At 32.2% G+C, this 14,269-nt stretch overlaps 2 protein-coding genes across 3 annotated transcripts in view; one reads left to right on the top strand and one right to left on the bottom strand.

Annotated features, from left to right (window-relative positions):
• cts12 (cathepsin 12) overlaps positions 1-5,481 on the bottom strand; it is an 8,380-nt gene extending 2,899 nt beyond the window's left edge. The window contains exons 1-2 of the mRNA XM_067415812.1: positions 5,345-5,481; positions 1,014-1,159 (exon numbers count right to left, since the gene is read on the bottom strand). Coding sequence (XP_067271913.1) covers positions 1,014-1,113 — 100 coding nt within the window. The 5' untranslated portion in view covers positions 1,114-1,159; positions 5,345-5,481. The remainder of the gene's footprint in view (positions 1-1,013; positions 1,160-5,344) is intronic.
• ankrd29 (ankyrin repeat domain 29) lies at positions 5,248-13,366 on the top strand. 2 transcript variants are annotated; one of them, XM_067415814.1, is made up of 10 exons: positions 5,248-5,486; positions 6,235-6,345; positions 6,425-6,526; positions 7,948-8,046; positions 8,145-8,243; positions 9,229-9,327; positions 9,439-9,537; positions 11,332-11,427; positions 11,576-11,674; positions 12,635-13,366. In XM_067415814.1, exons 1-10 carry the CDS (start codon positions 5,475-5,477, stop codon positions 12,716-12,718), a joined length of 900 nt encoding a protein of 299 aa, XP_067271915.1. In that variant the 5' UTR covers positions 5,248-5,474; the 3' UTR covers positions 12,719-13,366. The 2 variants fall into 2 exon arrangements, with proteins under 2 accessions (XP_067271915.1, XP_067271916.1); XM_067415815.1 differs by having other exon boundaries at positions 5,249-5,486; positions 6,428-6,526.
• The last annotated feature ends 903 nt before the right edge of the window (positions 13,367-14,269 follow it).

The raw sequence follows: 14,269 nt of genomic DNA on the forward strand, positions 1-14,269 counted from the left end.
TTTAAGCTACACTGTGTGATATTTCCCCCCATCTAGCGGTGTAAAGGTATATGACCATCCAGTGAATATTAATTTCTGTTCCTCTCAATTCTGATTTCATTTTAACTCCTACAGTGGCCGATTTAGTCCAAGATTAACATGGCAATCCCCCTCTTCACATTCGACACGGTGCCATCGATTGTTAAAACGCGAAAGGCGAAGCTTGAATTGAAGGGTATGTCCCTCTTTGGCTAATGTACTTTCAAGATGGAGGGGCAACATGGCAACCGGCATCCGAACCCCTCACCCATATGTATTTTCAATGGCATATTATAAACTTACGGGAATACTTTATTACTTGAAAGAAGTAAATATACATTAATGAGCACATATATTTTTGAAAGAACTAAGTGTTTTTAACTAAGAATAAACTAAAAATGTACACAGTGTAGGTTTAAAAAAATTGCTTTATCACTTTGGATGAGTGGAAAGAGTTCATATTTTAAACTGATTATTATACATTTGTCTTTTTTCCACTTGAATTCTTATTCATTAACTTTTACAAACAAATAAATATACATATTGTGCACAGATTAGTTTACAGTTTTTGGTTCAGCAAATTAATTTAAATATTTATAACTAAATATTGAACATAAATATTAAAATCTTAGACTGATTCACTTTTACAATAAATAAACAACCAAATAAATAAATAATAATACAGAGCACAATTTTGGTTTGGGTTCAACAATTTAATTTAAATAAATATCTATATCTATAACTAAATATGTAACATAAATATTTACACAACTGTATTAGTTTTACACCATCTCCAAAACGAATGTTGGTTATTTGCTTTTTGACTTTTTAATCCTAGACTGATTCACTTTTATAAAAAAACAATAAGCACAATTTAGGTTCAACAATGCAACTTAAATAAATATTTGCAACAAAATATTTCACATAAATAATTAAATTACTGAGCTAAATAATTTTACACCGTATCCATAGTTCGAAACTCCTTCCAGACTTACCGAACATGTTGATGCACAGGCTCTGCAGAAAGTGTCTGAGTGTCTGGAGTGTTGTGCAGATGAAAGTGCAGCATGTCTTCTGCATTATATATACCATCATATGGAAGGTGTGTCCATACTGTCAGAACTTGCTATCCTATGTCATTCTGCAAGAGGAAGGCACTAATTACCAAGTCTTAAAATGCTTAACCCTAACCAACAACGCATCAAAACACTGACACTTCTGCACATAAAACTCCCCCAAATGCCATCTTATCAAATGTCATGGTTCGCATAACACCTTTTCTTTTATTATTGAATTTTAAATCGGGACTGAGTCAGCGATGTTTGGATGCCTGACGTGTTTTGTCTGGCCTGATTCTTGTTTGGAATATAATGAACGTACTATACAGACATTATATCCTCAAAGTATAGCCCAACCACACCAAGGCCTTTATTACGGAGGTGACTGCTGAGTCATCTGTCCTTCTCCAGTCAAGCTCTGTGTTCTTCACTGCTGTCATAATGGTGTCATAATTTATCCCCATTATTACGGTTTATCCTATGATTGCCTCTGCAGGTCATATTTTGGGGCTTTTCATTATAAACAGTCTGTGTTGAGGGGCTGGTACAGGTGGACAGCCTTGCAATTCGCCTTACGAAATTACTTTGCCATATTAAATAAAGAAGGTAGACTTTTTTTTTTTTACTATATAGCCTCTATTTTTATTTTATTTTATATGATATAATAATAATATAAAAAATAATATAGAGTATAGAAAAATAAAAAATATAGGCTAAAGTAAAAAATTGTTATATATATATATATATATATATATATATATAATTATATATATATTTTTTTTTAAATAAAAAAAATACTTTGCTGAATTGAAAAAATAATACATATCAATTTCATAACTTTTTTATTATTTTTATATTATATGTATACAGTATATTTCCTCACAAATTACTTTGCCATATTGAATCAAAATAATAAATATAAAAGTTGTTTTTTAATGTTTTGCATAATGACTACTCATGTAAACTTTAAAATATGAGAATTACACATTATTGTATTAAATATGCACACTTTGCATAATATATCAAAAGTGATATTGACACCTAAATATTGTAACAACATTTGTTTTTATTAAATGGGACAAACAACACTGTGGTAAGTAAACAGCCAATATTTAATAAAACGCTTTATGTAAATAAACATGTTTTTGGCCTTTTATAATAAAATAACAAAACCAAAAAAACTGACCATTTCTAACTCTCTATATCTTTTAAAAATATATCAAATTTGTGGTTTCTATTTTATATAAGTATATATAGTCATGTGAAAAAGTTAGGGCACCCTATTGAATTCCATGGTTTTCTGTATAGAATATTCTGGTCCTTGGCAGGTCTTAATTTGGAAAATGAAACCTCAGATGTACAACAACACATGACATATCACACCGTGTCATTATGTATTAAGCAAAAATAAAGCCAAAATGGAAAAGCCCTGGATGACAAAATTAGGACACCCTGCAGTTAACATAAGAGGGTAAGAGGGTTAGGCGCAGCTAAGCAAATGTCTTTGATTGATCATCAGCGAGTGGAGCACCTCTATAAAAGCTGAAGTTCTGGCATTTTGCTGGTCTGGAGCATTCAGGTGTGTGTTCACACAATGCCAAGGAGGAAAGACCTCAGCAATGATCTTACACTGTAAAAAAAATTATATAGTTCCACAGATTTTTTACGTTCACTCAATTTCGTTCAAGAAATTGTTACCCGGATTAATATTTTTTAATTGGCTCAAACTTTTCATAAGAATTAATTTCAAATTTCTTTAAAAATAAAAAAAATGACCAAAGACCTTGTTACTTTTCTTTAATGCACCTTTAGTTTTGAAAATACAATCAAAGTAGATACAGTGGAGCATTCTTGCTACTTGCCAGTGTTTCAGCTGGAAAAGAGATAGTTCCCCAAAAATGAAAAATCTGTCATCATTTACTCGCCCTCATGTTGTTCAAATCCTTTATAACTTTCTTTGTTCTGCTGAACACAAAATAAGATATTTGGAAGAATGTTTGTAAAGCAGATAGAGCAACCGTATTTCCCGCCCTACAATGGTAGTGAATGGTTGGTCTTATCTGCTTGGTTACAAACATTCTTCCAAATATCGTGTTCAGCAGAACAAAGAAACTAAATGACAATTTTCATTTTTGGGTGAACTATCCCTTTAAGAAGAACTGGCTTGGATAAGAAACTTTGCAACTATGACAAAGCATCAATGGATATCTTGGTCACAAGATTTCTAAACAATGTCCTTTTGACAGACGAGAATAAAGTGGAGATGCTTGGCCATAGTGCACTGCACAAAGTTTGGGGAAACCAAAAGAGCATATCAGCACCAAGGGGGTAATCTAGCACTCGGAAAGCGTTCCACCCATAGGGACGGCCATTGCTAACCAAGCTATCACCTGCTGTTAGCATCCAATTGACTCCCATTCATTTTTGAGTCACTTTGACAGTGAATAACTTTACATCTGAGGCGTTTAAAGACTCCATTTGTCCATTGTTTATTTCTAAAGAAACACGACAATGCATAAAAGGCTCCGTTACCTTGTATCTTACACTTTCGCCCCGTAGAAGCTGTTTTTGTGAAAATAGGCTAACGATTGCGTCATAACCAACGCGCTATATTGCACAGTTGAGACAGGAGTAGACGCTCAGAAACAATCTTTTACTGTCTATGAGGCAATCGGGACGTGGAAACAAGTCTGATCAAGTCAAGGGAGAAGAATGGGGAGAAGCCGATAGTGAGCCAAAAGCAACGGGATAAAACATTTAAACAACGTGATTCAGCTTTCACTTTCCACAACTACTAGAAGACCTACAACTGTCACACAGGTTGCTCACATCTACGTCATCAAGCTCAGTCTGAGCCTGCGCAGTTCGCTCAGCCATCAGGAAGTGAGTGCCTCTAACTGACTTTATTTTTCGCCGTTAAAGTCAATGGGATCGCTCTGTCCATTTCTTTTACTGTCTATGTTCAGCACAAACACCTCAGAAAGTCAAGCATGCTGGTGGAGGGGTGATGATTTTGGGCTTGTTTTGTAGCCACAGGACCTGGGCACCTCACAGTCTTTGAGTCGACCATGAACTCCTCTGTATACCAAAGTATTCTAGAGTCAAGTGTGAGAACATCTGTCTAGCAGCCACAGCTTGGCAAAAATTTGGCCACTCAACGGGACAATAATCCGAAGATCACCAGCAAATCATCCTGACTCAAATGCTGTGACGAGTTAACAAATGCCCTCAAACTTCAGCACTGAAGCAATGTTGTAAAGAGTTGACCAAAGTTCCTCCAGAATGATGTGAGAGACTGATAAATCATGCAGAAAATGATTACTTCAGGTTATTGCTGCTGCTAAAAGTGGATCTACAGGCCATTGAATGATAGGGTGTCCTAACTTTGTCACTCATGGTTTTTATATCTTGACTTTATTTTTGCTAATCATAATAATTACAGTGTATTATGTCATGTGTTGTTGTTCATCTGAGGTTTTATTTTCCAAATTTAAAGACTTGCCAAGCACTAGATTATGTTTTATTATTATTATGTCCTGAGAATTTAATCAAATTTAATAGGGTGTACTAACATTTTCACATGGCTGTGGATCATTTACTATAATATTTGATTTTAATTTATTTTCGGATCATTCGAACTGTTTTAGCGATTTTTTTAGCGTACGTCATACGTCGTTCTTAACATTCAGCGTGAAAACTTAAACGAGGATCATGAAGGCGCTTATTCCTGTGGCTGTTTTTTGTAACATTTCTTCGTTGTTTGGCTATTAAAGTCATAAAACGTATTTTTATAATATATAAACTATGATAACTTAAACTTATTTTTTATAATATATTAACTATGATAACTTAAAATTATTTTCATAATATATTAACTATGATAACTTAAACTTATTTTTCGCCTCACCAGTCAAATCCTCTGCTCAATGAAAATGATTATCGATTTAATGAGTCGGTTTTGTTCAACTCAACTGAGTCATTGGAAAGACCCGATTCATAAGAACGATTCATTCAGGTATCGAACACATCTATTATGCGTGTGTGTGTGTGTGTGTGTGTGTGTGTGTGTGTGTGTGTGTGTGTGTGTGTGTGTGTGTGTGTGTGTGTGTGAGAGAGAGAGAGAGAGAGAGAGAGAGAGAGAGAGAGAGAGAGAGAGAGAGAGAGAGAGAGAGAGAGAGAGAGAGAGAGAGAGAGAGAGAGAGAATTCGCAGTTGATGCATAAGCTGCTCGCTCATGTTTGTGCTGGCTCGGTTCCGTGTAACACTCACTGCGGTAAACAAGCCAGTGTATCCGTTTCGTTCATTTAGATCTTCACCGGGGATGAATGGGCGCTGCGGGCGGACATTATAAGGGACACAGCCCGAACCAGCAAGATGAAGCACGAGTGAGATTCCTAGGATGTCTTTCAAGGTAAACATCAGTATTTACTTTGCTAAAACATTATTCATACAATCAAAATAGGTCTAAAGATTAATACGAACAAACGTGTCACCGAATAACGAATTAAGAGTTTTTATGTTAGTCACGGGCATCTTTTTAGGGCCTTATGACGAGTGTCCGCGCACCCCGCCCTTCCAAAAATCACCATGGTAACCGTAGTTTATTATGGTACATTATTTTGGTATCTTCTTCACTGCCTTATTTAACAGGTTCATATTCTACACACCATAGTCTACACTTGTGAATTAATATATTTTATTTTAAAGTAATATTATTTTTAATATTACATTTTTTATTAACTGTCAAATTGATTAATCACATCTAATATAAAAGTTTGTGTGTATATATATTTTATTACAAACTTCTATGTTGTTCGTATTCATGTTCTACCATGTGATTAATTGCTATTAATCGATTTGACCACTAATTTAAAAAATTATATATTTTAATTTAGTGCTTTTTATTCTTTTATTTTATTCTTTTTAATTATATTTTATTCTTGCTAATGTTGAGGACTTGAAAAGAGGATTTATGCTGATATCGATAGTCGTATAGTATAGTCGATAGTTTCGACAGCAGTCCTTCAATGATATAATGGTATGAGTAAATAAGCTGCATTTAACATCCACATGACGTATAAGTCATTGTGATCTCTGGTATAAATGATGATTGTATGTTTTTGCTTCTGTCTGATTCTGCTTGTTTATGTGTCTGACAGAAGGAGACTCCTCTTGCCAACGCTGTGTTTTGGGCAGCAAGGAAAGGAAACTTGGCTTTGCTTCAGCTGTTGTTGAACAGCGGCCGAGTGGATGTAGACTGCAAAGATGGTGTATGAATCTGCTTCTCTCTTGCATGCTTCACAATGCAATCAGCATTGCCATAGAATAATGCTTTATGGTGTGTTTCAGCAGTACGGCACCTCTGCGTTAATGGTGGCATCTTACAGCGGGCATTATGAGTGTGTTCGGGAACTCATCATGCAAGGTGCTGATATTAATCTGCAAAGAGAGGTACAAATCTACATCATGCTTTCTTTGGTGTTATAATGGACTGTTTTATGTAGTTCTTTCATTCCTCAATAATATTATATGTTAATATGTCTTACGACATATTTAGATTGTAAAAATAATGTAAATATTGATGTTACCTTGTAATGATTCAAGGATATTCAGTATGTGACAGTCTTAAACTATTAGATATTATACATCTTCACTTCTTAAGCTAAAGATTTAAGATTTTATATATTATTAATTTTAATCAGATGTTTTTATTTTAAAGTAATTCAATGTATTGTTTTATTTTTTTATTTATCAAAATTAGATATTTTTATTATTTATTTTATCAATTTATTTAGATTTATTTTGATGTTATATTAATCTAGTGTAATGTTTGTTTTATATTGTATTTTTATTTAAATAGATTTTTTATTATTTACATTTTTCATTTAATGTTATTTTATTTTAATCTAAAGTCATATTTATTTATTAAACTATTCATTTTATTTTGTTTTGTTAATTTTATATATATATAATAAATATTAAAATAAATTATATACAATTTATGTAAATTATATTTAAAATATATAAAAATATAATTGTTGTATATGTGTGTGTGTGTGTATATATATATATATATATATATATATATATATATAATAAAAATAAATTAATAGTTATATAAATAAATTAAATGTATCATATTTATTCACTTATTTTAATTTTTTTATTAGATTCTGTTTGAATCTAATGGGATCGTTTATTTTATTAATTTATTAGGTTTAAATTCAATTATATGTTTTCTTATATTTATTAATTTATTTTTACAATTATTTTGTAATGTCACTTCAATCTAACGTAATATTTTTATTTCATTTATTTAATTATTTACATTAGCTTAAAATAATATAACATTAAATAAAAATTTAATAATAAATTAAATAATATAATATTTATTATAATAAAAAGTCTTATCAAATAAAATAATAAATAAAGGAATAAATAAAGACATAAAATTACAACAAAGATTACATTAGATTACAGTAACATTGCAAAATGAATCATAAAAAAAAACAAACAAAAAAAAACCTATTAGATTAAAATAGAATTACACTGAATTAAAAAAAGTAATAATTAAGATAATGTAATATGTATGCTGTTTTAATCTAAGTTTATTTCTATATTTGTTTAGTTTTTTTCCTCACTGGCATTTCTGTTGACATCTCCCCAGCAATAAGCTGCAGGGAATGTTATTTTTGTCAGACCTAAATATACACTGTATATAGATAGAGTGACAGGTTGTTAATTGTGCAGGCAGTAATGTGTGGTAATATTACTCCTCAAACGAGTGTGTAAGTGCTGCTGATAACATCTGAAGTGTGTTTGCATTCATAAGTGAGCTGATGATGACGCAGATGATGTCACTGTTCCTCCAGACAGGTTCCACCGCCCTCTTCTTTGCTTCACAACAGGGCCATAATGAAATTGTCAAGCTCCTGTTTGAATTTGGAGCATCCACTGAGTTTCGGACAAAGGTGCGGTATGTTATAGCCTAAAATAAGAATTGCAGTTTTCATGGAAGGAATCTGGAATAAATACGATAATTTGGAACTGACGGGTTTGTAATCTACAGGATGGCGGCACAGCGCTCTCCGCAGCCTGTCAGTACGGTCACTCCAAAGTGGTGGACACCCTTCTGAAGAACGGCGCCAATGTTCACGACCAGCTCAATGTTAGTCAACACGTCTCCCTCCCATGAGGTTGCTCTTTAAAGCTGTAGCTGCTCGTGAGACGCTTTTGCCAGTTCCTCTAAGGTTTCTGCTGATTCAGTGTTTAAACTCTGCTCTTAGGAACGGGATAAGACACAGTTCATTTTTTACCTTTTAGCCCAAATAGATCCTTGGGAGACTTTTCCAGATAATTTGGTGGAAATATTTGTTTTTGCAGTTAATCTTGCCAAAAATGTCATGTCATATAAGTTTATTTGTAATGTATTTTGATTTATTTTAAATATAATTTACATAAATTGTAGGCTATATATATATATATATATACACTTTTTATTTTTTAGTTTAAAATTCTAATTAAAATATCATTGCATTGAATGAAACATAAAATAAATAACAATATACTGTTAAAAACGAACTGTTTTGACTGTAACATTTTTACATATAGCCTATGTATGTGTTTTTATTTATTGCTTGTTTTATGTTTTATCCGATGTAGTGCTATTTTAATCTAATGTAATATTTATTTATTTTATTTAATTCATGATTTATTTACTTATTTATTTTGTATTTCATTTATTTTTATTCTCTTACATTTATTATCTTTATTAATTAATTACTTTTTTCTTATTTAATGTAATTATATAATGATTGTTTTTAGTTAATTTTGCTAATTTATCATTTTTTTGTTTTAATTATATTTGTTAATAATAATTAAATAATAATATAATAATTATTATTATTAATAATATATAATATTTAAATAATCTTATTTTTACATTTAGATTATTTTTTATTTAAAAGTAAAATAAGAGTTTTATTAGTATATTATAGTATAGTATAGTTTTATTCTAATGTCATATTTATGTTATTCATTTATTTCTTTATTATTGTTCATGTTTTTTTGGGGGGGATTTCAGATTTTTTTTTTATATCCTTTAAATTCCATTTTCATCTGTCAAATGAAATAAACCCTCTTCTCTGTTTCAGGATGGTGCGACGGCCTTGTTTTTGGCTTCTCAAGAGGGTCATGTGAATGTAATACGTCAGCTCATGTCATCTGGGGCTAAAGTCAATCAGCCTCGAGAGGTCTGCTTTATGATCAGGGCTCATGCGTTGTAGATTCTGTGTTTCAGTAGTGGTGTTTGGTATGCTATTATGTTTTTTTGTTCTTTATGTTGATTGTGTTTTTTGGGTCAGGATGGCACAGCTCCACTCTGGATGGCAGCACAGATGGGTCATAGTGAGGTGGTGAAAGTTCTGCTGCTACGAGGTGCGGACCGTGATGCAGATAGAAAAGTATGTGGAAAACTTGATTAATTATTCTCTTTTTTTTTAAATCCAGTTTTTCATTAGCTTTATATCTCTGCCCGGATATTTTGTTTTATTATATTATTTCTGTTAGATTTATAAATAAATTAACACAATTTTAAACTCAATTAAATTGTATTTATTAATTTAATGTATTTTAATGTTATTATTACTGTGTTTTATTATTTAATTGAGTTTATTACAATTGTATTTTATTATTTTATATAAAAATAATTACTGTTTAATTTGATTTAATTATTATATTTTATTTTATTTACATTTGTATTATTGTTTGCTATTTAATTAATGTTATTAAAAAATTAACTCAATATTTGTTATTATTTAATTAATTGTTTTTTATTGTTTTTGTTATTTTATTAATTAGTTTAGTTTCATTAAATTAATAAATTGAATAACTTTTTTATTTATTTTATTTTATTATTATTATTAAAGGTGCACTATGTAACATTTGCATTCACTAGAGGGCGCTTATACAAAACAAAGGTGTAGTTTGATGACACCAAGTTTGAGCACAGCATCTTGGGACGTGTTCTTCACCTCACAGCTGGTGGAAAATAGGACTCGGGCAGAAATCATGAATGCGGTTATTAATGTTACTGTAGTGTAAAGCAGAGCAGGACCGAGTGTTGTGGAGCTGAGATCCGCCCCTGGAGCGATTGTTGCGCAACACACGGCTCCCGAGCAGCGGGACTTTTATTATGACGGGACACAGTCACCGGCGCTATTTCTGCTTTTTCAGTCATAAGTATAAGGTAACGCTAGCCTAGAAATCTAGACGCACCCTAGCGGCAGCAAATTTAATTTGCCCGCAAGTGTCGTCTAGGAACTCCTCAAAATCTGAACGGCCCAATCACATCATGTATAGAGTCGGTGGGCGGGGCCATAATGATGACGGCCGAGTTGCGTTTGCGTGCTTCTAGTAAACACAGAAACTGGCGAACGGCGGCGGTCTTTCGAATCAGCTATGACCGCGACTCTAGAAGACTTGGAGTTAAGCTTTTCTCTGAGAAAAGAACAAAGAGCGGCACTGAAATCATTCTTAAAATGGGAAGATGTGTTCGTAGTTTAGCCGACCGGATACGGCGAATGTTTAATCAGTCAGCGAGCTCTGCTTCACCTTCGTTGCTCTGGTTGGTGTAGCGCTATCCTATCGCGTGCAGAGGGAGTTTGAAAGACAACCGTTTATCCCGCCCCTCGGATTGAGCCCTGTCTATGGTGAGTTTCCAGACCAAACATCTTGATGTGGGTCTGGCTTGTCAGGCTAAGGTAACGCAGCTCTGTTTATCATATTAGATACATTTAAGTGTGTTTAAAATGATGTTGTGACGCTTGGTCACACTGCTAAGAGTAAAGTGCTTCTGACAAATAAAATCGGAATCCGAGGGTAACGCAGATATGACGCTATTGACAGGCGAATCCCTCAAAATAGCAGTTGGCCTACTGGTTTTTGGATATTTTACTCTAAACATACTACATAGTGCACTTTTAAATGAAATACAATTCAATTTATTACGATTAATATAATTTATTATTACGATTTATTAATTTTATTGTATTTTTTATTTGATTAATTATTATTTTATTACTTATTTTCCACAACATTTTCTTAATAGCTCTACCTGGGCTTGAATCAAACAGTTCAGCCAGGTGGAAAAGAAGTTTATTAAAAATGCATGAAATGTTTGACAAATGCCTCATTTGTTCTATAATGTGGGCGCCCGAGTCTCTCATGGCTGTATTGGCTTGTGTTTCTGACTGAAGGATGGTTCCACGGCTCTGTTCAAGGCTGCACATAAAGGATACTGTAACGTCATTGAGGAACTGCTCAAGTTCTCCCCCTCACTTGGCCTTCTGAAGGTACGAGGGACATCATCTGACATCTAAAAAAAGTGATTCAATTTGTTACCATGTTTGGGAAAAAACTTGTTTACTTCCTCCTCCACTTGGTCTTCAAGCAAATGTCTTCCTCCTGCGTATGAACTGTGTGTTTTGTTGTGTAATCTAGAACGGTTCTACAGCCCTTCATGCTGCCGTCATGGGTGGGAATCACAAAACAGTTGCACTCTTGCTGAAGGCAAATGCCGATCCAGCTTTAACCAACAAGGTCAGTTGAAGACGTGTGGATATAAATATTTTCATTTGCCCACGCAAATTAATACTGCAATTTATACATGGGGTGTTTTTGAACAATTCAAATAAAGTCTGGGTATATATATGTGTGTGTGTGTGTGTGTGTGTGTGTGTGTGTGTGTGTGTGTGTGTGTGTGTGTGTGTGTGTGTGTGTGTGTGTGTGTGTGTGTGTGTGTGTGTGTGTGTGTGTGTGTGTGTGTGTGTTTTACGTAAATGTATTATTTTACATTTGTATTTACATTTTACATTAAAATTTATTGTATCCTATATTTTCTCCATATCTCTACGCAGGCCAGTGTTATTGTAGCTTTATTATAGTTTTATTCATATTTTGAATTCACATTTATTTTTTCATATTTTTATTTTTTTTAATATTGCTATTTAGGTTGAATTTATTCTTATTTCAATTTTAATTTCAGATTTTATTTATTTCCAGTTCATAATTTTAGTGCTTCAGTTTATTTTAGTTTATTGCCAAGGCAGCCTTTCTAATTTTTAATTTTATTTCATCTTTATTTCGATAAACAGAAATATAGTTTTAGTCATTGATAACAACCCTGACCCAGGCTTTATTTAAATTGTTCAAATAAACCACAAATATATAAATTACAATATTATTAATTTGCATGGACAACTTTATTAAATGTAAAAAATAAACAATTGTGTGAATTATCCATTCAAATGAATGATTATGCAATTATTTGACATTTTGCATGATTCTTGTATCCGTGGCATTTGTCGTATCTAGCACTGCCCTCTACTGGTCAGAGTGGTAGTTGAAGTATTATAAATGTAATGCAGGCAATTGCTAAAATATGCTGAATGCTGCAGTAATCAAATTCAGTTCTTAGTAGATAACGAAAATAGAGGTTTTATCTCGTGCTTTAATGGCGCTATTGTACCAGTTTCTAATGGTATCACATTCTCTCTACAGAACAATGAACTGCCGGAGGATCTTACGAAGAACGAGCGCATCCTAAGAATCCTGCGCCTGCCGATGCTGAACGGAGAGAGTTGATGACTGCTGTGTTTGTTTTTAAGTCCATGAAAAATGAATGCACTACGTCTCATTCCCGGGAGACTGAAAACACCATGCCAGTCTATTACAGCAGATGCTTGAGCTTCAGATCCACAACACAAATGCACTGAAAAGCAGAATTGCTTATTCTTCTTCCATGAAATATTATGACATACTGTAATAATGTCGTTGGCTTTCCGTTTTCAGTCTAAAGCATTCATTAAAAGGTGCTCTGTCATTTTTTGACTGTACAAAAGATTAAAAATACCATAATATGTTTTGCAGAGATGTGGGAAACATGCTGAGCTTCTCTGAAAAACAATGCTAAAGCCAGTTATATTCTACTTTGAAATGTGAGTTCCGTGTCAGAATGACCGTCTTCGTTTACTGTCTGATTGCCGATAAAAACAACAACAACTGCAGTACCCAGTTCAACCGCTAGTTGTCCATGTTGATTAGTGCCCCTTTAAATTTGCATATTTTATAAGCAGCAGTTTATGCTCATTTAAAAAAAAATTTTTTTTATTAATGTTAGGATCTCTTTTAGCCTGCAAATGTATTTTAATTAATAGCATGTTTTCATTAAAAGAGCTCATGAACCAGTAGATAGAAAGTCACTACCAAATAAAACAAAATTATTTCTGGCTCTTTGATGAGTAGTTTTTCTTGTCATATTTATTTTCTGCTGAAATGCATTTTTGGACTTCATATTTTCTTTAAACATCTCGGTGCTTAAATGTTTGTTTTCTTAACACTTTATTTAGCATTTATGTCTGTGAGAAGCGTGTTGAACTGTATGTTTGTCAAATCAATAAATGTAAAAGAAAATGTTGCTTTTCAACGTCTTTAATGATTATTATTTTTTAAATAGTTATTTGATTGCATACACATTTAAAAAAATAAAAATAACATTAATGGCGCCGTATTGTATTCAATTTTTGTGAACTAATTGTTGGGTTTTTGATGAGTCATTTTTTGTTGCTATTATTTTATTTGTTGCTGAAAATGTCTAAACCTTGATGCTTAAATATGTTTTCTCCTTTATTTAGAAAAAATGCTTCTTTTTAGCGTATTTTATAAGTGAATGAACTATTCCAAAAATATTTAAATAATTATTAGAAATAAATTTAATAAACCAGTATGTCGCCTTATATGTATATTTTTATATATTTAATATTAAACATTATGGATTTTTTTAATACATTGTGTATTTTTATATATTTTATAGCTATTTTGTTATTTAGTCCCTCATTAAATGGAATTTAGTGAGCAAAACATTCACAAACTAATTACATTTAATAATTTAACAGACGCTTTTATCTAAAGCAACTTACACATGAGGAGAGCAATAGAAGCAGTAAAAACAAAAATAAAAGGCAACAATATGTAACAAAGTGTAAAAGAAAATGCTGAATTTTAACGTATTTTATGAGGGAATGATCTAATATATATATATATATATATATATATATATATATATATATATATATGACAATTTAATTTACTTATTATTTTAAAGTGTTGTCTCTCTCTCTCTCTCTCTCTCTCTCT

This window comes from Pseudorasbora parva, chromosome 14 (genome assembly GCF_024679245.1).
Source record: "Pseudorasbora parva isolate DD20220531a chromosome 14, ASM2467924v1, whole genome shotgun sequence".
Classification (NCBI taxonomy): domain Eukaryota; kingdom Metazoa; phylum Chordata; class Actinopteri; order Cypriniformes; family Gobionidae; genus Pseudorasbora; species Pseudorasbora parva.